Here is a 22,740-nt window from a genome sequence, read left to right on the forward strand (position 1 = left end):
CCCCAGGAAGAATGCACTGCTGGGTAGTGTAGCGATGCAGCCCCTCACCATACGTGGTCCTGTGTGCACCTGTCTTAGGTCGAGTGACTTTTAAATGATCACAGGGTAATACAACGTGCTTGGAGAAAAGACACTGAAAAAATGCCAGTTCTGCCCCAGCTGAGTCCTCAAGGGGAGGGAGGAGGCAGTATTGAGTCCACGAGATCCCTGACAGTCAGGCGGCCCCCACACACGACGGCGTCCAGGGCCACAGGGCCAGGCCACGGTGAGGAGACAGGGACGGGTCTAGCTGAGCCCTGTGCACAGAGCCGCCCTGAAACGCAAGAGGAAAGCTCAAAGCACATGTCCCACGATGCCGCCTGTTGAGTAAACTGTATGGTCCACCTGACAGCTGTCTGGCTGGTGCCCCAGTGTCCCTGGCCCTGCCTGTGCTGGGAGGGAGCAGTGTAGGGCCAAGCCTGAACAAGACCCCTTCCATCCGGGCGGCGCCTCGGCCTCGTAATGCCCGCGTTTCCCTTGCAGGGGATCCTTCTGGTGTATGACATCACCAACCGCTGGTCCTTCGACGGCATTGACCGGTGGATCAAGGAGATCGATGAGGTAGGTGTGCTCCTGTGGACACCTCCTTCCAGGGTCACCCCCTGCCCAGCATGTGCGCTCCCATCCCCCATGAGGAGCCTCTGTTACCCCCATTTTCAGCCCCTCCTGTGCCCCGGCTCTGCATATTCTCACGCGCTGACTGCTATGGCACTCTCCCAGTGGGGTCCTGTGCCCCAAAGAGCCCCACCTCATCACAGAAGCGACAGAGGGCCCCCCGGGGGGGGGGCAGCACAGAGAGGGGGCGTCCCGCGTTCGTGCCTCTGCTGAGTCCTGTGCGCTACCTAGCACGCACCCGGGGTCCCCCGGATCCTGGTTGGGAACCGGCTGCACCTGGCCTTCAAGCGGCAAGTCCCGACAGAGCAGGCACGTGCCTACGCGGAGAAGAACTGCATGACCTTCTTCGAGGTCAGCCCACTGTGCAACTTCAACGTCATCGAGTCCTTCACCGAACTGTCCCGCATCGTGCTTATGCGGCACGGCATGGAGAAGATCTGGAGGCCCAACCGAGGTGAGGAGTGTGCCCAGCGGGGCCGGTTGTGGGGCTGGGGGTGTGGCTCAGGAGGGGCGGGACCGTGACTGACCTGTCCCACCCCCAGCAGGCGGACAGATTCCAGGGTCTGCCTCCCAGGCCCTTGGACTCAGCAGTCCCACCAGAGCAGAGCTGCCAAGGCGGCCACGGAAGCTCAGTAGTCGCCCAGGCTGAGGGGCTGGAGGTCTAGCCGCCGAGCCCTGCAGGGTTTCCCAGGGCACCTCTTGGTGTGCCGTGGCTCCGGGGATGAAACAGGAGCAGGGCGTCCAGTGGCTGCTCTCTGCATGCCTGGGGCAGGGGCAGGGTCTGGGGTTGTTCTGGTTCAGGAACCCTGGGAGCTTTGCAGACCTCCCCAATCCCAGCCCCCTCTAGGCGTCACTTGTGCTTACCTGCTGGCGAGATTGCCACTGGCCACCGAGATCTCCCCGCGCCTCACGCCCACCCCCCCATGGTCTGATCCCCCTCCCCACGGTCTGACCCTGCCCCCCCATCTTCTGACCCCCACCTGCAGTGTTCAGTCTGCAGGACCTCTGCTGCCGGGCCATCGTTTCCTGCACCCCCGTGCACCTCATCGACAAGCTCCCGCTTCCTGTCACCATCAAGAGCCACCTCAAGTCCTTCTCGATGGCCAATGGCATGAACGCTGTTATGATGCACGGGCGCTCCTACTCACTGGCTAGTGGAGCAGGGGGCGGCGGCAGCAAGGGCAACAGCCTCAAGCGGTCCAAGTCCATCCGACCACCCCAGAGCCCACCACAGAACTGCTCGCGGAGCAACTGCAAGATCTCCTAGCTCGGCAGGCCGTGCCCCATCCAGATGCACTCTGGGAGGGCTCACGCTTGGGGAGTGCTCCCAGCCGGGCGCTGGGCCCAGCGCTGTGTGCAGGGAAAACTTTGGCCACACAGTCCCTCCTGGGAAGCGTGGGGATGCCCCTAGTAGGCTGGTGGTCTCAGCCAGACCAACTCCACAGGACAGTGGAGGGCCATGCTGCTGGGATGGTGGCGGATCACGCCCAGGACCCCGAGGTGTGGCTGAGAAGACCCCCGGAGGCGGCTCTGCCTGGCCCCAGCCTTGAGGGGGCTGTCCCTGGGGACTGGGAGACCAGGTTCCCTTTCTTATTTATGTAAAAGATGGTTCACCCCTTTTGTACATTTTTAAAGGACCAGCAGGGAAGCCTCCGTGCAACCACGCGGTGAGCCCATGACAGCTGAGGGGACGAGCTTTGGGACATTGGGAGAGAGGAGGTGTTTGAGGCAAAGATGGGAAAGAATCCACCATCAAGGCTTGAATCTGAATTCACATAACACTTCACATGGGGCTATGGGCTGTGTGGGGGCCAGTGGAGAACATGTGGAAGCTTTGGGCAGCAATCTTGGACTCCCCAGCTACATGCATCGGCCTTTCTGAGCATGGTGGTCAGTGTGCCCGCCATGTGCTGAGGGTGTGGGCCCTAGTAGTGTGCATGGTGGAGCTGCAGTTTCCAGGGCTCCCACCAGCCTTCCTGGATGACATCCGTGTGTGTCATGGAGCTACAGGTTCAGAGCCAGGGGCGACTCGCAGGTTCCCACGTTGCTTGGAAAAGGGGAAGCGGGGTGCACACTCCCACATCCCTCCCCAGCTCCCTCTCTCCCCGCGTGGGGGCCATCAACCTTCCTTCTGTGAGTCTGCACCTTCGGTTCCGTTTACATCTGTTGCTGCATGAAACTGGCTCAGCGTCTCTCCGAGTTGACACAGAGCTATTTGTAGACAGTGCTCACTGGGGCCACCAGGCCCTGGGCAAGTCTGGACTGAGCCTGCCCCACTTGCCTCCTGGGGTGTCTAGACCCTTCTTTGGCCAGCTTCTGTCTTCTGACCTTGGGTGTGATCCCATAGCTGCTCCTCACCCAGTTTCACCCCTCTGTGAGGTCACACGTCACCAAAATCTCACCCGTTTCTTATTGGTGGACGCTGAGTCCCTCTTCGAGGACCCACCAGCCAGCCTGAGCTGGAGGCCTGGCCTCCTTCCGTCCACCTGGCTGGTGACGTGGCCACAGGTCACACTGGTGCTCAACTCTACCTCCTGCCCACGGGCCCCTCCCTGGCCTGTGACCCCCTTGCTCGGGACTGTTCTGTGGTGGGTGCCCCGAGGGCTGCTGTTATGGGAGGTGAGGTGGGGAGGGGCTGCAGCGCCTGTGAGCAGGATCCTGGCTGAGGCCTGGCTGCCAGCAGGGTTGGGTGGGCAGAGGAGGCCCCACCCATCCTGTCCTGCCAGCAGGAGCCCCTTCTTTGGACATTGTTTTGAGGAAACGGATGATCCTGCATTCACCATATCAACACTACCCTTTGCTGCTGTCCACACTTGCACTATTCCTGGGCTCGTTTTGGACAGTTTTAGTTTCTTTGTACAGTAAACATAATTCAGCTCTGGCCTCCAGGCTGCGTTGTGAGTGAATGAAAGTCTGGCTTTAACCCACTGGGCTGAGTGGCGGGTGGAGGGGTGGCACTGCAGAGGGCTGCTTTGTTCCTGCTCCATCCCCCATGACTGCCTTGCTGAGCTCCAAACGGTTTCAGGCCTCCCTGCGTTTCTAGGCGGACCTGGAAGCAGCTCTCCCCAGCTGTTCCTGCCTGTGCAGTAGTCCAACCCATGGCCGCTGGGACCATCTGCTGCCTGCTGCCCCCAGCGCCGGAACCTGGGATATTGAGCCCTCACTAGTGTCCTGGGCAGGGCCTACCAGGTTCCCTCTGCTGCTTGAGCAAGTGGCGGGCCAGAAGAACTGTCCCCCAAGACTGACCACAACAGAACCCAGGCCTTGGGGCCACCAGCACCCTCAATGGGAGAGCCACCCACTTAAAAGGGTATGTAGGGCTCAGCTCAGGGGTGCGGCAGACGCCCTGGAGGTCAGCAGGGCTGGGGTTAGGGGGGCAGTTGCTCTGAACGTAGCCCCCACGCTTGGAGACCGCTGCCTCTGGCTGTGGCTATACAGGGCTGGGGACCCATGGTGTCCTCCACACCTGGGGTGTCTCTTGGTCTCGTTTGGACCAAACCAGGCTCTTATTACCCTGTCTCTCAGGTCAGCCAGACAGACACAGGGTCACAGGACACTCTCCCATCCAGTCTCAGAACAGGCACTCCTGGGGCCCCAGACCCCTGGGAAAAGCACATTCTGGCAGTGGCTGCGTTTGATTTCCCCACTGACCCCACGCCCAGGAGGAGCTTTCATCCTTCCTGAATGTTACAGGGGCCTGGAGGGGCAGGCGAAGACCTTTGGGTCCTTGCAGTTCCTTAAGCTCTCCTGGGACACGCTGTTCTCAGGGTGCTCTTAGATGCCCTTGATCTCTCTCAGGACTGCGCTGCCCCACGCAGGGCCACACACAGCCGCTGAGATTCAGATCAGTCCAAGTAAACACCCTCACCGCGTCTCTAGTGTCCACAGCCCTTGTGACTGGCGCCTGTGCCAGCCAGCACACACAGACCGTTCCCTCCCTGCCCACTGCTCTTGGACCCCACTTTTTTGGCAACCACCATAAACCGTTGCGGAAGGGCCTGAACCAGGAGACAGGTGCCTGGGTTTCAGCAGGGGTGGGAAGCGGGCTCTCTAAATGCAAAGTTCTGCCATGCCTCAGCCTCCCCCAGGCCGTGCCCATCAGGTACCTTTGTGCTGCAAAGGCCTCACCTCCAGTAGGAAGGGTTTAGATTTGACCCCAAGACCTGCTGGCACGGTGTGACCACGAGAAGGGGTATGGGGAAGGTTGTGGAATCTTCCTTGGGAAGGGAACAGAACCCCACCGTTGCTGGGCTTAACGCAGAGCCCCTGCACCTTTGCCTGGACGTAGTGACTACCAGGTGGCAGGCCAGCCTGGCCTGCTCTGGGGAAGACCCAGGCCCAGGGTTGGATGGGGGAGCCGGAGGGGTTGGCCAGCCCTGCCCCCTCTTGCAGGGCAGCTTTGATCCCAGGGCCTGGAGGGAGGAGGGGCTCCGGTTACAGCGTTTCCCCCTCCTGTCTCCGGCCAGAGCCGCCCTTCTCCGCCCCTTGGTGACCCTCATGGCCAGTGTCTCTGTGCTCCTGGGCGCTGGCCCCTCCCCAGCCTTCCTCTCCTCTCCCCGCCCCCTGCCCTGAGCTGACCAGAGGGGCCAGGAGGGGGAGGGGCTGGTGCCACATGCACAGACTCAGCCCGGAACCCACCCAGCCTGAGACTTGAGCGTCTGCTGTGAGCTCCGACCTTGGGGGACAGAGGGGAGTCCAGGGGCAGAGGGCAGGGGCACCGATCACAGATCCGGGAGGGTGGATGCCTGCAGGGAGTGGGGATCGGCAGGGCCTGAGGAGGGGCTAGCGGCCACACCCCCCACCCCCTGGTCCCTCGGTCCCCATGCCGGCCCTGAGGCCACTCCTGCTGCTGTTGCTCCTGGTTGGGCTGACTGCGGGGGCCAGCCTGCCGCCGGGGCCCGGGAGCCACCCGGGTGTGTGCCCCAACCAGCTCAGCCCCAACCTGTGGGTGGACGCCCAGAGCACCTGTGAGCGTGAGTGCATCAGAGACCAGGTGAGCACAGGCACTGTCACCACTGGCCCCAGCTTGGGGGGAGACAGACTACGTTGGGGGCCCAGGGCATCTTGGGGGCCCCTGGTCAGCATGGGAGAAGCCCGGACCTGCCCCACGCCCCAGGCCTTGCCTGCAGAGGGGACCCTCAACCCTAGAAGTCACTTCCTCCTCGGGCTCCCCACTCTAATGCTGGGGTTTCACACTGTGCTCTGTATGAGGGGCCCTGGGGACAGCTACCCCCAGTCTTTGCCTTCACGTGTCTGAAAACTGGAGGCCCCCTTCTCACTCCTCAGACCTGCCCACCCCCACCCTGCAACTAGCTGTTTTCAGGTCCAGCGGGGCAGAGAGGCGGAAACCTGTCTGGAGGTCCCGCCTTTGCAGCCTGGCCCTGCACCACTGCAGTGGCCTTGAGCACGTTTTACGTCCTCCCCGAGCCTCAGTGTCCTCATGTGTATGATGGGATAATAACAAAAGCTGCTCTGGGGGCCAGGGGTCTGAGGATTCCGTGAGCTCCAGTGAGATGACTTATGTGATGGGTGCGCCAGGCAGTTGTAGTTCATTGTCCAGATGGAAAGCAAACCTGCAAACCTGCTTAGCTCCCAGAGGGGAAACAGATTCAGGGAGAGGCAGCAGGGGACTCACCCCTGCCCTCGCTGGGCATGCTGGGGCAGGGCTGAAGGGGGAGGGGTATTTGGGTGTCCGCTGAGCTGTCCGCCCCCGCCCCCTCCGCAGGACTGCGCTGCCACTGAGAAGTGCTGCACCAACGTGTGTGGGCTGCAGAGCTGCGTGGCAGCCCGCTTCCCTGACGGCGGCCTGGCCACACCCAAGCTGGCAGCCTCATGTGATGGCTTCATGTGCCCACAGCAGGGCTCCGACTGCGACATCTGGGATGGGCAGCCTGTGTGCCGCTGCCGTGACCGCTGTGAGAAGGAGCCTAGCTTCACCTGCGCCTCAGACGGCCTCACCTACTACAACCGCTGCTACATGGACGCCGAGGCCTGCCTGCGTGGCCTCCGCCTGCATGTCGTGCCCTGCAAGCACGTCCTCAGCAGGCCACCCAGCAGCCTCGGGCCCCCCGAGACCACCACCCGCCCGACACCAGGGGATGCCCTGGTGCCCCCTGCCCTCTACAGCAGCCCCTCCCCACAGGCAGTGTATGTAGGGGGCACAGCCAGCCTCCACTGCGATGTCAGTGGCCGCCCGCCACCCGCTGTGACCTGGGAGAAGCAGAGTGACCAGCGGGAGAACCTGATCATGCGGCCAGACCAGATGTATGGCAACGTGGTGGTCACGAGCATCGGGCAGCTGGTGCTTTACAATGCCAGGCTGGAGGACGCCGGCCTCTACACGTGCACCGCACGCAATGCCGCTGGCCTGCTGCGGGCCGACTTCCCGCTCTCTGTGGTCCAGCGGGAGCCGGCCGAGGACAGGGCCCCAGTGGCCGTCGCCCCAGCCCAATGCCTGCCCACCACGCAGGCCTGTGTCGGCACCCCCTCTGGCCAGGTCCTCTGGCACTTTGACCCGCAGCGGGGCGGCTGCATGACCTTCCCAGTTGGCAGCTGTGCCGGGGGTGCCCAGGGCTTCGAGACCTACGAGGCGTGCCAGCAGGCCTGCGCCCGTGGCCCCAGGGATGCCTGCGTGCTGCCGGCCGTGCAGGGCCCCTGCCAGGGCTGGGAGCCGCGCTGGGCTTACAGTCCGCTGCTACAGCAGTGCCACCCCTTTGAGTACAGCGGCTGCGAGGGCAACGGCAACAACTTCGAGAGCCGCGAGAGCTGCGAGGACGCCTGCCCCGTACCGCGGACGCCGCCCTGCCGGGCCTGCCGTCTCCGGAGCAAGCTGGCGCTCAGCCTGTGCCGCAGCGACTTCGCCATCGTGGGGCGGCTCACAGAGGTGCTGGAGGAGCCCGAGGCGGGCGGCGGCGGCATCGCTCGCGTGGCCCTGGACGACGTGCTCAAGGATGACAAGATGGGCCTCAGGCTCTTGGGCACCAAGTACCTGGAGGTGACGCTGAGCGGTATGGACCGGTCCTGCCCCTGCCCCAACGTAACGGCTGGCGACAGCCCGCTGGTCATCATGGGCGAGGTGCGAGACGGCGTGGCCATGCTGGACGCGGGCAGCTACGTCCGCGCGGCCAGCGAGAAGCGCGTCAAGAAGATCTCGGAGCTGCTAGAGAGGAAGGCCTGCGAGCTGCTCAACCGCTTCCAAGACTAGCCCGCCCACCCGGCCCGCCCTCCCCACAAACCACCCACTCCCGGCCCGCCCCACCCTCCCCGCCCTCCGCCTGAATAAAAGCATCCTGGACCTCATAGCCTGCCGGTGCTGGGGGTTCTGCCACCACACGGGGATTTGGCTCCAGTCTGAGGTCACCAGGGAGCACCAGTGAGGACCAGCCTCTGAGGCGGGTGCCACCTCCCACGCCTGGAGGGCCAGGCAGCCAGCTCAGTCCTGTCTCAGCAGTCCCTGGGTCCTTCCTCACTCCCTCCTCTCTCTGCTCGAGTGGAGCAGCAGAGTCCAGGATGCCCCCAAGCCCTGACCCACAGGCCAGACCCTTCTTGTCCCCAGGATGGAACCCTTGGAGACACAGCCTGCCCACCCAGCACCCTGCAGGGGTGCTCCCAGGAGGAGGCATGGCAGATACCAGCAATGGGACAGCAGGAAACACTTTATTCCCAGGCTCTTAGCAGCCCTGTGGCCACTGGGTAAGAATCCCCAGTCTGGGGAGGGCCAGTCCCCATAGTCTGGCCCAGGGTGGCAGGGGCTGGTGATCGGGGTTTATCCCAGGGACACAGGCATGGCGGAGAAGGGGTTTACTCTTTCCGGAAAATTAGGCACTTGTTGTTGGCTGGCATGTCCACCTGGGGGAGATACTTTGGCTGGAGAAGCTGCTCCTGGTCCCCAGGGAGGCTGCCTGTGACCACAGTCCTCCCCACCTACCAGCCTCTCCAGGAGCAGCCCGCTGGCCTGGCCCAGGTTCTCCAGAAGGGCCGTGTCCCGCAGCCCCCACTCTGGGTTCCTGCAGGAGAGAAGGAGGTGGAATCGGCCTGGGGGTCACCCAGCCCACCTGCCCCCCAACCAAACCCCCTACCCACCCAGCTCTGACCTGCATCTGAGGGTGAGGTCAAAGTCCACGTTACTCTGAGGAGAAATCTTCCCATTGATGGCATAGGGCTGTGGAGACGGAGAACACGATTCTGTCCGCTATCCACAGGCTCAGCCATCCCCTGTCATCCACTGGGCAGACTTGCAGGATGGCACCCACAGAATGGAAAGAACACACCTCTCATTGCTTCCCAGAGGGGAACAGCTGAGGATCAGCTGCTGAGCCAACGGGGTGCAGAAAGACTGGCAGATGACAGAGGAGTGATGGAGAGAGGAGGGCCTGGGGGTGTTTCAGTGATAATGGGAAGCTGGGGAAAAGGGCAACTGAAAATACGGAGACAAGAAAGGAGTCCTGAAAGGCAGGGACAGCCAAGGCCGGCTGGGGTGGTCCTGCCAGGAGAGGCCCGTCTCAGGCAGGAGCACTCACCCCATAGGTGATGAGGAGCGCCTTGCGTTTGAGCAGGTGTCCTGCTGCTCTGAAGAGCCCCTGGGAAGTGGGGGAAGCAGGAGAGCAGTGAGGAGCTTTCCCCAGGGCCCAAAAGAGCCCTGGGCCCGGGACTGGAATCTCAGCCTGACCTCCCCCGGCCTGAGTGCCCTGTCTCTGATTCAGGGCAAACCTGGCATCCCGCTCCCTCCCAGTGCAGGGGAAGGAATGCCGCATGGCGCAGGTGGGTGGCCCCTGGGTAGCTCACCCACGCTCCCACAGACCTCGGTGCAGCTCAGGGGGCTGATGTGGCTCATGTTGATGCAGAGTAGCAGGTCCAGAGATTGCGGCAGGATCCCGCCCCACTGTTCCCAATCCCACCTCACGTCCAGGTACAGCGGGGCCTTCACGTTGGGCAGTCCCTGGGCCTGAGTGGTGGCCAAGATGCTGCGGGAAGGCAGCCCGTGGGTGGGGTGGCCTGTGCAGCCGTTTCTGCAACCCTACTTGGGGCAGGCTTAGAGGGATCACAATAGCGTGGGGATTCAGGGCAGCGGGACGGGGCACATTTTCACCCCCGGGGTCCCGCCTTCCCGCCGCACCTGTCCAGGCAGCGCTGGTCCACGTCGGACGGCTGCCACTCGGCGTGGGGAAAGGCCCGCGCGAAGTGGGCCGTGTGCTGGCCAGAGCCCGAGGCCACCTCGAGCACGCGGACGCCGCGCTGGGCCGCGTCCACGTACTGCCGCAGCACGCGCAGGATGGGTTCCTTGTTCCGTTCGGCGGCCGCCGCCACCAGCATCTTTCTAGTCCCGCGCGGCGGGGCCTGTTGCGAGTGTTAATCCAGCACCGCCGGGCCCGTCGGGAGTGGTGCTGTGGTACCGCGGGGCCCGTCGGGAGTGGTAGTCCGGCGCCGCGGGGCCCGTCGGGAGCTGTGGCCTGGCCGCCGAGCAGCCGCACCCACCGCCCCCCCCCCCTCCACACGGACTACAATTCCCAGGAGGACACGCGCCGCTCCTTAAAGGCCCCGCAGCCGCAGAGGCGGGTAGCGAGCCGCGGCCTCCGCAGGGGGACGGGGCGAGGAGCTTGGGGGGCTGGTTTACAGGCGCCCATTGGCTCAGCACCCAGTGCCCGTGGCTGTTCTGGCACATTTTCATAGCGCTTGTTACTCCAAAATTGTCTCGTTCGTGTCGCATCGGAATGGGATGCTTCCCTCTAGTCTTTCTTTATGAAATCTCTCGGGTTTTTTTTGAGTTGAGGGGAAAGGAAAAAACATGGCTTGCGCCGCCCGGGAATCGAACCCGGGTCGCAAGAATGGGAATCTTGCATGATACCACTACACCAGCGGCGCTGCTGCTAATGACCTTGCCCGCGAGACTTAGGAGATTGTGACGCAACTACCAGCCTCCCCCACTACCCTTCCCATCTCCGCCTCCCCGGCTCCGCGCAGAGACATTAGCGCGCATGCGTCGCTAATGGTTAGGCGCACCAGGTTTGGCGGGGTCCGCGGTGGTGGGGGGTTCTCGCGGTGTCACTCGGGCACCCAGCGCTCGAGGGGAAGGAGCAGGGATGAGCTACGTGGGCTTGTAGCCGACTGGATTTGAACGTGCTCCGTGGAAAGCATGGCAACCGCGGCATTCGGAAATTGTGGGGGCGGGGCCATGGGAGGGCCTTCTTGGCTGGGGCGGGGTCCTGGCTCGTAGGTGGCTGCGGGTGGGTAGGGTTGTGTGGCGGAGCTCCCTGTGGTGGACTGGGCTCCGCTGGGGCGTGGCTGGGGCTGCAGCTGGGCGGGGTTCTGGGGCGGGGCTCTTATGTGGGCGGGGTTGTGCTGGGCGGGGCTCCTTGCGGTGGGTGGGGCTCCGGGAGGGGCGGGCCCAGCCTGCCGGAACTAAGCCTGTGATGCTCAGGGCTTCTCTGTGACACTGAGATGACCAGCGCTAGCCTAGCGTTCACGGATGTTGTGAGGGGTCGGTGACCTCTGAGTCAAGTCGGAGGCCGATTTGTTGTGTCCACGGTTCTTCCCTGGTTGTCTTCTTGGGGCCCATGTCTCAGAAGGGACCCTTTCAGCAGGCTGGAGACCGTGCTCTGCAGTCAGGACTAGCTTATCTCCTTTGCTGGGCACTTTTTCTCGCGTGAGACACCCCTCCCCCCATACCCAACGTCGCTCTGGCAAGAGCTCTGAGAATGGCACTGACCGGGACTTTAGCCTGGGATTACTGTCGAGGGGGCATGCAGAGTGGGACCAGAGGCCGCTGTCTGAATGTGGTCAGAAAAGGAGGACAACCTTGCATCTTAGGGACGGGAGATGGGAAAGTTCCACTCAGTGGGCCGGCCTCCAGACAACCCCTTTGGCATTCTGCATTACGACCACCCTTTTTTCGTAGCTGACTTTCCCATTTCATGGCCCTGAGCTTTCATTACCTGACTCACTTTTGCCTCACCTCCTAGTTTGTTGGCTGAGCATTTTCTGTGTCTCCAGGTGGAGAAGAGGTGTCTCTCAATGTGAATCCCTGACCCTCACCTGTAATGATCAGTGGTCATCTGAGGCCTCACCAACCAGGCCCCTCAGCCCTCCTTGCCCACTCGAGAGGCACCATGCTTCCTGGTGACTTCACATGGCATTCCTGGGCACGGGCCACCCTGTCATATTATAGTATAATAAGAAATAGATATTTGGTCTTCGTCCTGGTTCCTGGAATAGAACTCTTAAAACCCTGAAGATTTCGTGAGTGATGGGGTGAGAGGAGCATCTGTTATTCATAACAAGCCCCTTTCAGCCTTACCTGGATTTATACCAATGAGGTGACTCTTGGAGGATGGCGGCTGGTTGCCAGGGGAACCCTGTGATTAGGGGGTTGGAACTTTCTGCCCCACTCAGACTTCTGACTCCTGAGATGGAGAGGGGCTGGAGACACAGCTAATCTCCAATGGCCAATGATTTAATCAGCCCTGCCCTTGTAATGGAGCCTCTATACAAACCGCAAATGGAGGGGTTCAGGGAGCTTCCAGATAGTGAACTTGGAGGTGCTGGGAGGGTGGCTCCCAGGGAGGGCGTGGGGGTCCGCACCCCTTCCTCACACCTTCCCGGGGCATCTCTTCCACCTGGCTGTTCCTCAGTCATGTCCTTTATGATAAACCAGTAAATATAAGTAAAATGTTCCCCTGAGTTCTGTGAGCCATTCTGGCAAGTTATGGAACCCAAGGAGGGGATAGTGGGAACCCTGACTTACATCTGGTTGGTCAGAAGCACAGGTGACGGCCTGGACTCCTCGTTGGCGTCTGAGGGGTTGGGGGTGGTGTTGAGGGACTGAGCCCTCAGCCCGTGGGTCTGCGCGGATGCTGGGAGTTAAGAGTTAGAATCCAGTTAAATTGTCGGACACCCAGTTGGTGTCCAAAGAGAACTAGAGCATTCTCACTAGAGAACCAGTAAGAACCACCCCCCTCCCACTTTTGGTGTCAGAAGTGTTGTGAGTACAGAAAAAGAAGTTTTTCCTTTACACTCATGTCCTGTAAGAGGGAAGGAGCCTGCTTCCCCCATGTTGTATGGTGCTGCTTGAGGAACTGCCCACATGCCCTGCAATGTCTTCTGTTTAACGGCACTTGACCTCAGGTTGACGTCCCCCTGCCACGTTCATCACTCTGGACGGGATGCTGTGCGAACTGACACCTGCCCTCCGCACTCACCAAGCTCAGAGCCTGGGACAGAAGCAGCTGGGCGCAGCCAAGCGGTGGCCTTTGCTGCAGTGCGTGTGTGTGTGAATGCATGCATGTGAGCATGTGTGAACTGCGTGAACAACTGTGAGCACACATTTTCTGTAAAGTGCCGGATGTGTGTCAGACTCTGGGAGGGTCCAAGTCCCCCAGGGGATGCTGAACATGGGACACCTGGAAGTGCCCCAGACCTGAGCCTGTGCTCAGTGGTACCTCCTGGGGTTGTGTCTCCTGCGGATCACTGTTGGAGCCGGAGGGGCCTCTCCTGCTAGTCATGCTCATCTACAGAGGGCTGTGGAGTAAGCCCCCCTAGTGCTGCCCCATGATGTCCAGAGCCAACCGCAGGGTCCAGCTTCCTTCCTGAGGTCCAGGCCCACGTGCCCACCATTCACTGAACTTCCTCCCAAGCCCTCCAGTGCTGCACCCTGGGCACTTCCCCTCCCATTCCCTCACCCTCACCCACTACCGCTTCCCTCTGTATATTAATTTTCTAGAGCTAGTATAACAGATTACCCCAAAACTTGGTGACTTAAAACAAAAATTTATTTTCTCATAGTTCTGCAGGCCAGAAGCCCAAAATAAAGATGTCAGCTCCCTCCAGTGGCCCTACAGGAAGCCCTTTCATGATCACAGCTTCCGGCTTCTGTGGGGCTCCAAGCATTCCTGGGCTTGTGGCCACCTCACTGCAGTCTCTGCCTCTGTCTTCACATGGTCTTCTCTGTGTCTCTCTGTGTCCAAATATCCCTCTCCTTTCTCTTACAAGAACACTCATCATTGGATTTAGGGCCCATCCTAATCCAGAATGACCTTATCTCAAAATCCTTGCTTTAATTATATCTGCAAAGACCATTATTCCAAATAAGGTCATGTTCTGAGATTCTGGGCGATGTATCTTTGGGGGGCCACTGTTCAACTCACTGCACTTAGGTATGGGAATGGGCAATCCCTTGGGAATTCCCTGGAGGTCCAGTGGTTAGGACTCGGCATTTTCACTGCTAGGGCCCAGGTTCAGTCCCTGGTCAGGAAACTAAGATCCTGCAAGCCATGAGGCCAAAAAAAAAAAAAAAAAAAAAGTAATGGGCAATCCCTAGAAACTCGGTGGCAGGTGTGGCAGCATCCAGCCAGAGCCTTTCCTGGGGGCCACTGATCACCCTTTATTGGCAGAAGCCCATCCTCTAGTCTGGGTTGGTGAGGGCATGGATTTCAGATCTGGAAAGTGATGGAGGACGACTGAAAACTTAAACTTCTTTCTCCTCTAACATGACATTTTAGTGTCATATTTAGAGCCTTTCAGAAGAGAAAAACCGTACTTGTTTTTATTATGATTAACTGGGGTCAGTGAGGTAAAGGCCTTTCCTTACTATGACACCCATTTTTTTCAGCCTGCTGGGTGAGGCCCCTGCCTCCTCTTCAACTGCCCATGACTCCAATTCCAGGATGGGTTTCCAGCCTCTCTGACAATAGGGAATGTTGCTGGCTGCAAGACGCTGTCTCTACGGGGGCTTAGCAGGCTGGCCCGCTGTCATGGACAGTGTAGTCCAGGGAAGACCAGGCTGGCCAGGGTTCCTACCCTAACAGGAGAACCAAACTGAGATCTTGATTGCAGGCCCATCCAGACCCTGACCTCTCCCAGGCTCTGGCTGGGCCCTCCCCATGCCCCATGGCTCTGTCCTGGGGCCAGGGCAGGTCTCACACTTGAGTCCTGGGAGCAGTGAGGCTGGGAAGGCGCCTCAGGGGGAGATCAGCCCCACCCTCCTCCCTGCCCTCCTCTGCTGCCTGCCCCCTACAACTGGGCCTTTCTCTCTCTGGCTCCCCTCTCCCTTAGCTCAGTGTCTTTTGGGGACCTCTGGGTTCTCTCACTTCTCCCCCAGGCCCAGCCTGTCCTGCACCCCCTCCTCTCCTGCCTGTCGGGACCATTCCTGTTCTGCTCCTCTTTCCTGGAGCCCTTCCAAGGGGTCTTGGACCCAACCTTTGACCTCAGACAAGGCCCGTAGGCAGGGCTGGGACATTAGAGTCTAGCAGCCTTGGCCACCATCAAGGCCAGGCCTATCTGCTCATCAACAGGTCCTGTCCTTCCCCTCTTCACGCTGGCCTGAGGGGGTGCCTGGGAGAGAGGGGGCTCTCAACTCATGTCAACCTGGGGGGAGGTACTCCCCCACCCCAGGGCCTGGCTCCTTCTGCCAAGAACATGTGCCTTCAGGACACAGGCCCGCCCAGGCCCCTCACCCTGCGGGGTCTCCCCAGCCTGAGTGAGTTAGCATTGTGCTCGAGGCCACCAGGGAGACCAGGGCAGCCAGCACAGATGATGCAGGGCAGGAGCGTGGTGGCCTTGACACAGCTGGGGGGAGGGACGAGGGATGGGCACCTCGGGTGGAAAGTGGGGCCAGCTTGGCCAGGGGGTGTGCTCATGCCCAGACACCCTGGACATGCTCTCCCCTCTCAGGGTCACAGGCTTTGCTCAGCCCAGCCCCACAGAGCGGGCAGCTGGGGCCAGGGATAGGGGTCGTATCCTTTGGCCTTGGGTAGAACAAGACGCAGAGCCAAGGGGCTATGGGGGACTTGGAAGGAAGGACAGCCCAGCTGCCCCAGGAAGCAGACTTCCCTGAAGGAGCCCCAGAAGGCCCAGTCCCCCCACCTCGACCAGCAGCCACACAGGTGCATGGGGTGGGGGGATCCTCCCGCTGGTTGCCCCCACCCCAACCCTAACCACCACCACCCCCCCACCATGTTGTACACAGTACTTGTTGTCTGGACATGATATGAGGAGAAAGACGCGCTCTAGCCCCTGACCTGGCCTCTCAGCCCTGCCTGGGTGGGAGGCTTCAGGCCCGCTCAGGTGTGGGGTATGGGGGGAGCTGGGCTAGGTGCCCTCCAGGAACCCACTGGGCCACAGTGCTGAGGGGAAGCCCCCTTGCCCCCTGGGGCAGCGGCTCCCAGACTGAGACACACCCCAGGCTCTGGTGCTGGCCCAACTGAGCCTCCCCAAATACTTGTAGGAGCAGTGCAGGAGCCCTGAGGGACCAAGGTGGCTGCACAAGCCTCTGAGGCGGATGCCACACCCCCTGGATGACCCTGGGCAGAGTTTGGTTTTTTTGGGGGGGGGCATTAAGGATTGAACTCAACCAAAGGGAGGATGGGTACCTCCTGCAGAATCCAAAAGGCCCTCAGGCTCACAAACCCAAGAGTTCTGTGGTTCCCCCTCCCCCAACCCAGGCTGCTGTGTGTGAGACCCTGTGATGACCCTGCCCCCAATGACAGCCTGAGGCAGCCCTAAGCAGCCTGTGAACTGTGAGGAAGGGGCATCTCTATCTAATCCTCAGGAAGGAACCCTGTGGGTAGAGCCCCCTGGGAAGGGGCTGCCTGGCAGATTAGGGCACAGCAGCCCCTCTCCTCTGGCAGGTCTGGCTCCTCCTGAAGACACTATCACTGAAGTAGGTCTTGCGGCTGACCCCACTGCCTGGGGGGTTTGGAGGAGTAAGTGCTCTTTCTCCCCTGTGGGATGACATAAACTGGGTTGCTTCACCGGCCTTCTCCACCCCCAGGATGCTCCTGGATTGGTAAGCGGCCTCCTGCCTCCCTGGGGTTGGCTACCGCAGAATGTACTTTCTGTTCCTGCCCCATGGGATGAAAGGGAGATTCCCAGGGCGTCATGTCTGCCCAAACCTGGGGGCTGACCGCCTTTTCTCATCTCTGACCCCCTCCGTCCCATGACTGGGTGAACCGGCACACTGGCCCAGGCCCACCCAGGCACCTTGGAGGAGGGTCTCCGACGTGAGTGGGAATACCCTTGCTTCCAGGGTTCACACAGATCACTCCCAGCGTCTGTCAATGCCTCAGCTCCTTGGACATCACCGAGGGCCTGGGCCAGAACCTCGCCACGTCTGTGTGCCTATGGCTCCCCTAGCCTCCTGTGGCGGACGGCAGCCCAGGCCTCAGGGAACTTCCTTGACCTAGGCCTTGGGCCAGAGGGGCGGGCGCTGCTTGCGGCCGCCCAACCCCAGCCTCGGGCCCCGCCGCAGGTCCAGCCAGTTTCCCAAAGGCCCGAGCGCCACCCCTGCCGCGTGCCTCGGCGCGGGCCCTTTAAGGGCCGGGGGTGTGTGGCGGGCCCGCCCCCTCCCCGCAGCGCCGGCCGCCCGTTAAAGGGGCCGCGCCCTCGGCACCCGCCGAGTGCCAGCCGGGCGGAGGGCGCGAGATCTGGCTGCGGGCCGGCGGGCGGGGAGGGCGCGGAGGGCGCGGGCGCGCTGCGGCCCCTCCGCACCATGTACACCATCACCAAGGGACCCAGCAAGCTGGTCGCGCAGCGGCGCACAGGTGCGCAGCGGGGGCGGGCAAGGTAGGGAGGGGACGACCGGGGTTCCGCACGCGCTGCCCGCCCCCAGCGCGACGGCGGCTGACGCGCCTTCCCCGTGCCTGCAGGTCCCACGCAGCAGCAGGTGGAGAGCAGGCTCGGCGAGCTCCTGAAATGCCGGCATCTCGCGCCGCCGACCCCGCAGCCCCCACGGGCTCAGCCGCCGGGACCCTGGCCCCTGTCGAGGTGAGACGCGCGGCCGCGGCCGGAGCCCGGCCCTCCCCTCCCCCGCCGGCCGCCGCGGGGCCGCGAGGGTGACCTTGGGGAAAGGTTAGCGGAGACCGGGCCACATGCTCCGGGCGGGCGTGGAGGGGGCGGAGCACGCCGACCCCGCCCGCGCGTGCAGCTCTGGCCCCACACCTCCGCCTCACCTGGCCCCTGGCTGGGTCCGAGGGGGCTGGACCGGATGTGCGTGACACACCTCCGAGTCCTCTGGGATCCCGCGGACCCCGAGTCGGGAGAAAGCCGACCGGCTCCTGGATCTGTGGGGCTCCAGGCGGCTAAGTCAGGTGCCTGGGCCGACCTTGGGCTGCGCGAGGCCAAGGCTTGAGACGAGCTGCTGGGGACTCGCCCTAGAGGGCGGGAGCGCGGTGGCCCAGGACGCTGGCCCGCAGGTGGCCTGCCTCTGCCCGCGGCAGGAGGCTGCCAGCGCCATGCTTGCGGGGCAGCTGGGGGAGAAGTGCACGTGGTTCCCTCTGGCCCTGCCAGGCCACTGCCCGCCTCTGCCCTTCACCCCAAACACCCTGGCTGGGCGCGGAGACCCCCGCAGATGCTCGGGGCTTGCTGGAGTTGTGGTTTTTCCGCCTTTCTTGACCAGCAGTTTTGCCATAGGAGGCTCAGTTCAACCACTTTGGCCTCCAAGTGACTGTGACCTGGAGGTCATATCCTCTATCCCCCAGGACTGAACCTTTCACTTTTTGGCTCAGGTCCTGGCTTCTGGTTTCACTTATTCTATGCATGTTCTGGGCCCAGGGCTTAGTCCAGGCCCACACAGGCCTGAGGGCTCCTCAGGCTGTGTATGCGTGGGGGCAGCAGGCTCAGGGCCCCGAGGCAGCGCTGACCAGGCCTTGGGATTTCTTCCCAAGTTGAGGACAAACAGCTTCCAGGATTGGCTAAGAGGTGGGGGCTGTGTGCTGCACGCCACAGCCTGCCCTTCCCCCTCAGTTACTGGCCTCAGATGCCACAGGTGGGGGCAGCCTGTGAGGACCCTTCTTGGCTGAGGCCCTTTCCAGGGGCCTCCTGCTAGGAGCATGTTGACACTTTGAGACTGGTCCTAGTGAGGAAAATGTTGCAGGCCGACCACAAGTGCCTCCTGGGGAGAGGGGTGAGTGGGACCCTGGGGGGCACTTCCCAGGACCCAGCTGTGCTGTGACACTGCCTGTGACGTCAGCCTTGGTCCTCACAGCCGCCCTACCTCCCAGGGGAGGGAATAAGGCATAGGTGTGTAGCCCCGCCCCTATCACCCAAGCAGGGAGCCCTCCCCCCTCCCTTACCTGGAGAAACTTGTTGCTTCCTCCATGGCCCCTTTGCTGGGGAATGGGGAAGGAAATGTGCATCTGTGGCAGGATCAGGGTGCTGGGGAGAGAGATGGGAAAGACAGAGCAGAGCCCTTAAGATGTTGCGACCTGCCAGGTCCCGGGGTTCAGGGGGGTGCTGGTGCTTGGCCCCTCAGCCTGCTGCAGTCCTGTGTGGCACTGTGAGTGCAGGGGAGCGGCATGAAGGCAGAGTATGTGCTGGTCATGCCGTTCCCCCTTCCCTCTGAGGTCACTCCTTCCCTGAGCTGCCCCCTGCCAGTCTCAGGGACCCTGAAGAGTCCCCCCGCTGGGAGGCCAGAGCAGCCAGCAGGTCCTCCACACCAGGAGCCCCTGAAACTTCTGAAATCACTCCACCCAGACTTCCTGTCCACCCTCCCTCACCCAGACTTTGCCCAGGAGGAAGGAGTCTGAGCCACTGCTGCACCCTCTGTGCCTGGTGCACCACAGGTGCTCAAAGTATCTGACCTGCTAAATGTCCGGGCTCAGATTCCGGCCGGGCGCTGCCCGTGGTGGTAGACAGGCCACATTAGTCTGTGCCTGTGATGAGTTCTCCCTTCCAGCGAGAGAGAATAAGATCAACTGTTGGGGAGAAGAGAAAATGGGGCCACCTGATGGTGCAGGGGAGGTGGACTGGTGGGGGAGGGGGCTTGGAAGCTGTACTGGGTTGTGGGTTTTGGGGTCAGACAGGCATAGAGTTCTGATGCTGCCACCCACTCACCACATGTAACCTTGGACAGGTTACTTCTCTCTTGAGCCCAGGTTCCTGGGCTGAAAACGGGTGGGTGGTCTACCTTGGAGGGTAGTGAAGGGGGTTAAGTAAAAGGAAGCGAGGCCTGTATCAGCAGGCACCTAGCAGGGATTCTGGTGCTGCTGTTGCCGTGGGCGGAGCTTGCCTGTGGGTGGGGCTTTCCTACGGGCCGAGTCCCTGGGTGCTGGCACGGAGAAGGGTGGGGAAGACAGACGGCGGACTCGTCCATAGGTGCACAGGGAGCTGCGCCCTTTCCCCCAGAGGGCCTGCAGAACCGCCTTATGTAACTGCCGGCAGCGGGCGGTCAGGTGCCCGCTTGCTGGGGCCCCTTCTCAGCCCCAGCCAGGCCACCGTCTAGGTACTTGCGATTTACAGCCTTTGACTGCAATTCTTTTTTTCCTTCTTTGATGTTCAGTCTCCAAATTTTCCTAGAGTTTGCGGCCTTGCAGGGCTAAGGGTAGCAGGCGAGGGGCTGTTCCAGTTAAGGACAAATATCTACGCCCTCTGGTTGGTATAGCTCAGGCCTGGGAGGAGCCCTGCCCCTCCACATTCTATGTGGCCACCCGACCCTGCCAGTCTGGAGCTGGTGGGACCGGTGCCCCTCAAGACGCTCCTCTTTATTTTAGTGCCCCTCTCAACTGAGGAGGAAACCCCAGCGGCGGTGGGGCACCTGAGCCCAGGATGGCGAGCAGGCCGGCGGGACCGCGAGTGCCTGGCGGAGTGGCACGTGCAGCCCAGGACTCCCGGCTCCCACCTCCTGCTGTAGGTGTGGGCCCCGCACTCTCCACGGCCCTGTCCCGGGCTTCATGTGCACAGGGCTGGGCCAGCTGCCACTGGCCAGGGCAGCCCACCAATGCCCTGGGCCTGGCTGGCCGGGATGGGCCCAGTGGCCACCTGGACATCGAATGCCCATCAGGCCGAGCTCCAGCACCCAGGGCCATCTCCTCACTCAGCATTCCTGCCCCCGTGGGCAAGAGCATAGCCCCTCGTCTGAGGCCTGCAGGGGTGGGCCAGGGTTGCAGTCACACCCTCCCTACTCAGGATGGCCCACTCAGCACTTGGTGCTGTCTAGCCAGACCATGAGCTGTCCCTGGGGGCCTCGGGCAGCTGGGAGAGGGAAGGGCAAAGGCCGGCAGCTCTTGTTTGGGTCCTTCATCCCACACTGGGGGGCATCGTGAGATGGAGAGACTTCTGTGGCGGAGAAAGTGGCCAAGAACTGCGCCTAGTGGGTGGGGTTGGGCCAAGCGACCTTTACTCAGGTCAAAACCTGGGCTGATGGAGGCCTGGCTGGTCCAGGGGAGGTGGGTGGCTGGTGGCAGTAGGGGTGCCTGAGACCCTTGGAGGGCCGCCTATGTGCCTTGAGCATGGAGCTCTGCAGGGGATCTGGGGACACAGAGAGGCCCCACTCCACCCCCGCAGTCTTAGGCCTGGCTCAGGGTGGGGGGCTGCAGTTGTGAGCTGAGCTGCTGGGGGCGCAGGCCTGCACAAGAAAGGCCTTGGCCACTGGCAGCAGCACACAGCCTTCCTGTGGTTCAGGGAAGTGCCCAGGCTGGGCCTGGCCCAGGGGTGGTGAGGGTGGCCTGAGGCTGCTCCGGGAGCTCTGCCAGGTAACACCTGGGCTCAGAACGGTTGCTGACCATCTCCTCCCCCTTCCTGCAGTCCAGGGCCAAGGCTCGTGTTCAATCGGGTGAATGGCCGGCGGCCACCTGCCACATCCCCATCCCTCAAGGGAACCCAGGAGACCTACACACTGGCCCACGAGGAGAACGTCCGATTTGTGTCCGAAGGTAGTGCTGAGGCCCAAGGGTGTGACCTGGGCCATGGGTCCTTTTCCCACTGTAACCTCACTCGAAGTTGCCAGAGGCCTGGGCTCTTCCTGGGTTCTCTGCCTGTTTCTCCTGTGACCATCCAGCAGGCTGCCCACTCCCAGTTCTGGCCTGGGGTCCAGGGTAGCCACCAGGCCCTGGGGTGGGAGACACGGTGCCAGGGGCCTGGCTCAGCCTGACCATCCTCTCCCCACAGCCTGGCAGCAAGTGGAGCAGCAGCTGGGTGGTGGCCCAGCTGGTGAGAGCGGGCCGAGGCCAGTGCAATACGTGGAGAGGACCCCCAACCCCCGGCTGCAGAGTGAGCCCTCCCCCGCCCTCAGGGTGTCCCCTCCACCTCCTCCAACCCTGATCTGGCTCAGCCAGGTTCTAGCCCCAGGGGGTTGGGAAGAGGACTGGAGCCTGACCCAATTCTTCCCAGCGTCTGCTACAATTGGGGTCTGGGTGAGGGGCTTGTGGTCAGCTCGAGGTGGGAGATGCTGGTCAGCCTGGGAGGAGCATCATTGCCCAGGCTTCTGCTCCCCCGCAGACTTCGTACCCATCGACCTGGACGAGTGGTGGGCACAGCAGTTCCTGGCCAGGATCACCAACTGCTCCTAGTCGCAGCTTTGGAAGGAACGCTGCCCGTGCAGGGCCTGGCCCTGCCCCACGCTGGACCCTCTGCCAGGAGAGGACCACGGCGCCCTGTCCAACCCCTGCGGTGGGCCGTGCTTCACCCTGGGCCTGGCCAGGAGCCGGCCACACCTGAAGTGCCAGAATTTGGACTTTTGCTCCCGCTGACCCCTTGGCCCAGCTGTTCCAGGCTGCCAGAGGCCAGGGGTTGAAACTGACCTCAGTCCTGCTCACTGTGCCCGGGGACCAGCCTGTGGGGCTGGCAGGGAGGAGCTCCAGGCTAATAAAGTTGAGAAACTGCCCTTTGGAAAGGTCTTTACTTGGGGGCAGTGGGGGGTGGATGCGGGAGGGGGCGCTTCTGTCCCAGCACCAGGCCCAGCCCAACCTTCCATTGTAGCCTCATCTCCTCACAGATGAAGCTTTGTCTAAATCTGGTCCCCCCGCCCCGGCCTCTTGCCCAGCTGCCTTCCTGTGTCCTGGGCCAGGTCATTTTGCATAGAAGTCTGTAAATGCCACCCTGCCCCACCTGACACCCCCCCACCCCCACCCCGCCCTGTAGTCATTGGCAGGTATCTGAACCTGGCCTCAAGACCCAGAAATGTTACATAAGTGGCCCTGAGATGGCGCCCCAGCCACCCAGAATTGCGCTCAGGTCTCAGGACGCCTGGTGCTGTCTCTGAATCCTCCAGGTCTGGTGGGGAGCCCTCGGGGTACTGTAGGACATTGCTTTACCTGTGGGGCCAGGTGACCTTGCCTGCGTCTGACACACGTGCCTCCACAGGGCTAGGTAGCAACAGGG

The 22,740-nt window shown here is 62.1% G+C and overlaps 4 protein-coding genes and 1 long non-coding RNA gene across 14 annotated transcripts in view; 3 read left to right on the forward strand and 2 right to left on the reverse strand.

Moving 5' to 3' along the window:
- The window catches only part of RAB40C (RAB40C, member RAS oncogene family), a 30,021-nt gene extending 26,484 nt beyond the window's left edge, over nucleotides 1-3,537 (forward strand). For 4 of the 5 annotated variants that reach the window (XM_082431172.1, XM_082431168.1, XM_082431169.1 and 1 more), the window contains 3 exons: nucleotides 523-600; nucleotides 886-1,108; nucleotides 1,641-3,537. In XM_082431172.1, coding sequence (XP_082287298.1) covers nucleotides 523-600; nucleotides 886-1,108; nucleotides 1,641-1,921 — 582 coding nt within the window. In that variant the 3' untranslated portion in view covers nucleotides 1,922-3,537. The other variant, XM_082431171.1, reaches the window with a different exon arrangement.
- Nucleotides 3,538-3,846: 309 nt separating this feature from the next.
- WFIKKN1 (WAP, follistatin/kazal, immunoglobulin, kunitz and netrin domain containing 1) lies at nucleotides 3,847-8,171 on the forward strand. Its single transcript, XM_082431167.1, has 2 exons — nucleotides 3,847-5,647; nucleotides 6,380-8,171. Exons 1-2 carry the CDS (start codon nucleotides 5,477-5,479, stop codon nucleotides 7,856-7,858), a joined length of 1,650 nt encoding a protein of 549 aa, XP_082287293.1. The 5' UTR covers nucleotides 3,847-5,476; the 3' UTR covers nucleotides 7,859-8,171.
- A 120-nt stretch (nucleotides 8,172-8,291) lies between these two features.
- Nucleotides 8,292-10,115, reverse strand: METTL26 (methyltransferase like 26). Of its 5 annotated transcripts, XM_082431175.1 has the most exons (6): nucleotides 9,770-10,077; nucleotides 9,455-9,617; nucleotides 9,174-9,233; nucleotides 8,748-8,815; nucleotides 8,582-8,660; nucleotides 8,292-8,502 (listed from the first exon to the last, which is right to left on the reverse strand). In XM_082431175.1, exons 1-6 carry the CDS (start codon nucleotides 9,964-9,966, stop codon nucleotides 8,455-8,457), a joined length of 615 nt encoding a protein of 204 aa, XP_082287301.1. In that variant the 5' UTR covers nucleotides 9,967-10,077; the 3' UTR covers nucleotides 8,292-8,454. The 5 variants fall into 5 exon arrangements, with proteins under 5 accessions (XP_082287301.1, XP_082287302.1, XP_082287299.1 ...); XM_082431176.1 differs by lacking the exon at nucleotides 9,174-9,233 and having other exon boundaries at nucleotides 9,770-10,084; XM_082431173.1 differs by having other exon boundaries at nucleotides 8,292-8,660; nucleotides 9,770-10,078.
- Nucleotides 10,116-13,400: 3,285 nt separating this feature from the next.
- Nucleotides 13,401-19,860, reverse strand: LOC309645707. The gene is made up of 2 exons (XR_014255025.1): nucleotides 18,717-19,860; nucleotides 13,401-13,712 (listed from the first exon to the last, which is right to left on the reverse strand). It is a non-coding gene; the product is annotated as an uncharacterized lncRNA (long non-coding RNA).
- Nucleotides 16,973-22,243, forward strand: MCRIP2 (MAPK regulated corepressor interacting protein 2). 2 transcript variants are annotated; one of them, XM_082431181.1, is made up of 5 exons: nucleotides 16,973-17,186; nucleotides 17,292-17,409; nucleotides 21,166-21,293; nucleotides 21,529-21,630; nucleotides 21,859-22,243. In XM_082431181.1, the coding sequence occupies exons 1-5, from the start codon at nucleotides 17,135-17,137 to the stop codon at nucleotides 21,927-21,929; spliced, it is 471 nt and encodes a 156-aa protein (XP_082287307.1). In that variant the 5' UTR covers nucleotides 16,973-17,134; the 3' UTR covers nucleotides 21,930-22,243. The 2 variants fall into 2 exon arrangements, with proteins under 2 accessions (XP_082287307.1, XP_082287306.1); XM_082431180.1 differs by lacking the exons at nucleotides 16,973-17,186; nucleotides 17,292-17,409 and adding exons at nucleotides 17,595-17,732; nucleotides 20,133-20,268.
- Nucleotides 22,244-22,740: the final 497 nt, after the last annotated feature.

The sequence above is a fragment of the Balaenoptera physalus genome, assembly GCF_965194825.1.
Source record: "Balaenoptera physalus genome assembly, chromosome: 16".
Classification (NCBI taxonomy): Eukaryota; Metazoa; Chordata; class Mammalia; order Artiodactyla; family Balaenopteridae; genus Balaenoptera; species Balaenoptera physalus.

What these genes read in the sequence shown, in the direction of transcription:
- WFIKKN1 (XM_082431167.1), top strand. Translation starts at nt 5,477, where the DNA reads ATGCCGGCCCTGAGGCCACTCCTGCTGCTGTTGCTCCTGGTTGGGCTG. An exon ending in GTGAGTGCATCAGAGACCAG is followed by an intron (nt 5,648 to 6,379) that starts GTGAGCACAGGC and finishes CCCCCTCCGCAG; the next exon opens with GACTGCGCTGCCACTGAGAA.
- METTL26 (XM_082431173.1), bottom strand. Translation starts at nt 9,966, where the DNA reads ATGCTGGTGGCGGCGGCCGCCGAACGGAACAAGGAACCCATCCTGCGC. An exon ending in CGCTCCTCATCACCTATGGG is followed by an intron (nt 8,816 to 9,173) that starts GTGAGTGCTCCT and finishes CCGTCTCCACAG; the next exon opens with CCCTATGCCATCAATGGGAA. An exon ending in GACCTCACCCTCAGATGCAG is followed by an intron (nt 8,661 to 8,747) that starts GTCAGAGCTGGG and finishes TCTCTCCTGCAG; the next exon opens with GAACCCAGAGTGGGGGCTGC.
- MCRIP2 (XM_082431180.1), top strand. Translation starts at nt 17,630, where the DNA reads ATGTGCGTGACACACCTCCGAGTCCTCTGGGATCCCGCGGACCCCGAG. An exon ending in GCTCCAGGCGGCTAAGTCAG is followed by an intron (nt 17,733 to 20,132) that starts GTGCCTGGGCCG and finishes TCTTTATTTTAG; the next exon opens with TGCCCCTCTCAACTGAGGAG. An exon ending in CGTCCGATTTGTGTCCGAAG is followed by an intron (nt 21,294 to 21,528) that starts GTAGTGCTGAGG and finishes CTCTCCCCACAG; the next exon opens with CCTGGCAGCAAGTGGAGCAG.